General features: G+C 47.6%; 1 protein-coding gene across 1 annotated transcript; it reads left to right on the top strand.

Moving 5' to 3' along the window:
* Positions 1-351: 351 nt before the first annotated feature.
* Positions 352-2,218, top strand: LOC107296891 (zinc finger protein 576-like). Its single transcript, XM_029286167.1, has 2 exons — positions 352-394; positions 1,672-2,218. The coding sequence occupies exons 1-2, from the start codon at positions 352-354 to the stop codon at positions 2,202-2,204; spliced, it is 576 nt and encodes a 191-aa protein (XP_029142000.1). The 3' UTR covers positions 2,205-2,218.
* The last annotated feature ends 739 nt before the right edge of the window (positions 2,219-2,957 follow it).

Genomic DNA, 2,957 nt, shown 5'->3' with positions numbered 1-2,957 from the left:
ATCTCAGACAGGTGAATGTCCAGTCTCCCCTTAAAAATCTCCAGTGATGGAGCGCCCACGATTTCTGTCAGGAAATTTCTCCTCAATTCCAAGTTGTTTCTCTCACGTGCCTTTAGAAAGTCTCCATTTGTGGTGTGTAGATGGGTCTGGATGTTGTTGGTTTTTTTTCTCACTATTTGATTTTGCTGGTTACAGGAAGCGATGGCTGAATTTTCTGCAGTTGGCAAATTGACGTTGGCTGAGCCCTTTCTTGAAAAGGTGTCAAACTTTAACAGTGGCGCATCCCCATTCCAGAAGCATCTGCCAGCCTATGAACCAGGATCTCTCCGGAGAGACGGAAGCATTGCAATAATGCCAGCAGAGGGCAAAGAATGCTCTGAGGACACTGGCATCTGTGAGTGTTGAGTCTGGTCCTGGATGCCAGAGGATTTCTAGCAGGTTATAGTTACATTAAGAGAGATGGTGTCGTCCCCAACCTTTTTCACAGCAGGGACTGGCTTTTGGAAAAGACAATTTTTTCCATGGGGAGGGGGGAGACACAAGAGGATGATTTCATGTGTTATCTAGATCCCATGCAGATGCGGATGTAGCTTCACTCGCTTCTGCGGCCTGGTTCCTAACAGGCTGATGATGGGTACTGGTCCACAGCCCCCTTGGTTTAGTGGTTAAAACAGGGGTGTCAAACTCGCAATATTACATGACGTGTCATGACGTATCATGACTTTTTCCCCATTGCCGGAGCTGGGGTGGGCGCGGTTTCGGCATGTTTGACACCCCTGGGTTAAAACATCAGACTAGAAACTGGAAGGCCATGAGTTCTAATGTTGACTCAGGCACAAAGTGAGCTGGGCGACCGTGGACCGTGGACTTTCTCAGCCTTAAGAAGGAAGCAGTGGCAAACCATTTCTGAAATTTTGCCAAGAAAACTTCAGGGACTTTTCCTGGCAATTGCAAGGTATCAACACTGACTTGTAGGCACACAAACCCACAGTTACATTACAAGTGAAGCAAATCACTCCATTCGTTCAGTGAATTACCTGGTTGTTAAGCGAATCAGGCTTCTCCCCCCCCCCCACTGACTTTGCTTATTGGAAGCTAGCTGGGAAGGTCGCAAATGGCGATGACCCAAGAACGGTACCACCATCTATATAAATAAAAATGTAAATGTTCGTTTGTTCAAAATCTTAAATCTCCGAAAGTTCTTCACCGATTGCTTTGAAATTTTGACACAACGTTGCATTCAAATACGCGCGTGTTTTTATATACCTATATTATATAGATGTCACACCTGTGACAGGTAAAAACATGCTTTTTTTGAAAAACAACGCCATCTGTTGGACGTAAAAGCAACACACGCTTTTACCAGACTGAGCCACAGCAACGCGTGGCCGGGTACAGCTAGTAATAAATATGTTAGTTGCCAAGCGCCTAAATTTTTATCACGTGACAACACAAGCGTGAGGACGGTCATAAGTCTTTTCTTGTAATTTTTAATGGTTGCTAAACGAATGGCTGTAAATTGAGGACTACCTGTAGATTATTCAGTTGTTTCTTTGCTGTGGTACTACTGTCATACTGTTATACCGTTGCTTGTCTTGGAATCTGCAGATTAAAAGATGTACCTAAATAACTTGATACTCACTGCTGCCTCTCTTCCCTCTCCATTTCTAGATAGCTTGGGTGCCAATAGCTTGGGTGCCAATCAGTGCTTTCACTGCCTGATTACCTTCCCTGACGAGAAATTCAAGGAACGGCATATGAAGCGAGAACATCCGGAGGACTTCGTTCAGGCCAATTTGCGGGATGCCCTGTTTCTCTGTTTCATTTGTAAAAAGGCTTTCAAGAGTTCCCGGGCACTTATCTGTCATCAGCGAAGCCATGCCACGCCCTCACCCTCGGATTACAACGACTGCTTGCACCCCATCTTTGGCTGTCCGGACTGTGGCCGCCGTTTTGACCAACTGGCCAACTATAAGCATCACTGCCAAGGACAGGCGGCGGGCCATAGCTCACCTCATCAGTGCTCCGATTGCGGCAAAAGTTTCCGGCAGATCTCCAGCCTGCGTCAACACCAGGCTTTCCACCGGCAGACACAGGAGTTGCTACCCTCCTGGCCCTATTCCTGCATGGACTGTGGGGAGAGTTTTAGCTACGAGGCAGGCTTGCACGAGCACTATATCCGCCATGCTCGCGGGGAGCTCTAGCACTGGCACTAACCAATCCCTCTGCTTCCTGAGTCTGGGTGGGGAATGGAAGGCAATGGACATTGCTGCCTGGGATGGAGAGCCATATTCCCCCTTTTTGGGGGGGGGGATGGAGGGCTACTTATGCTCTCTTTCGAAAGATAGCTCAGAATCTGTAAAGAAACATTTCCCTAACTCGGCGTTTTTCAACCTTAGCAGCTTTTAAGCTGTGTGGACTTCAGCTCTCAGAATTCCTCAGCCAGCGTATAGGTCAGGGGTAGGCAGCCTTGGCTCTTTTATGACTCGTGGACTTCAACTCCCAGAATTCCTGAGCCAGCCATGCTGAGGGGAAAGGGAGAGGTTTCCAAGCTGAGCCATGCTGGCTCAGGAAATCTGGGAGTTGAAGTCCACCAGTCATAAAAGGGCCAAGGTTGCCTACCCCTGGTATAGGTAGTCCTTGACTTACAACAGTTGAGCCCAACATTTCTCTTGCTAAGCAAAACACTTGTTAAGTGAATTTTGCCCCAGTTTACGACCTTTCTTGCCACAGTTATGGAGGGAACCACTGCAGGTGATAAGCCAGTAGAAGGGTGGCTAAGTGAAGTTGGCCTCCCCGTTGACTTTGTCAGAAGTTCACCAAAGGGGATCACATGACCCCAGGACATGGCAGCCCATCATAAATATGAGTCAGTTGCCAAGCATCCGAATTTTGATCATGTGACCATGGGTGGTAAGTGTGAAAAACGGTCATTTTTCCCCCCATGCTGCTGTAAC

The sequence above is a fragment of the Protobothrops mucrosquamatus genome, unplaced genomic scaffold, assembly GCF_001527695.2.
Source record: "Protobothrops mucrosquamatus isolate PMUCROS unplaced genomic scaffold, P.Mucros_1.0 scaffold3020, whole genome shotgun sequence".
In the NCBI taxonomy this organism is placed as follows: Eukaryota; Metazoa; Chordata; class Lepidosauria; order Squamata; family Viperidae; genus Protobothrops; species Protobothrops mucrosquamatus.
This window is presented reverse-complemented; position numbering and strand designations above follow the sequence as displayed.

What these genes read in the sequence shown, in the direction of transcription:
- LOC107296891 (XM_029286167.1), top strand. Translation starts at nt 352, where the DNA reads ATGCCAGCAGAGGGCAAAGAATGCTCTGAGGACACTGGCATCT. An exon ending in CTCTGAGGACACTGGCATCT is followed by an intron (nt 395 to 1,671) that starts GTGAGTGTTGAG and finishes CTCCATTTCTAG; the next exon opens with ATAGCTTGGGTGCCAATAGC.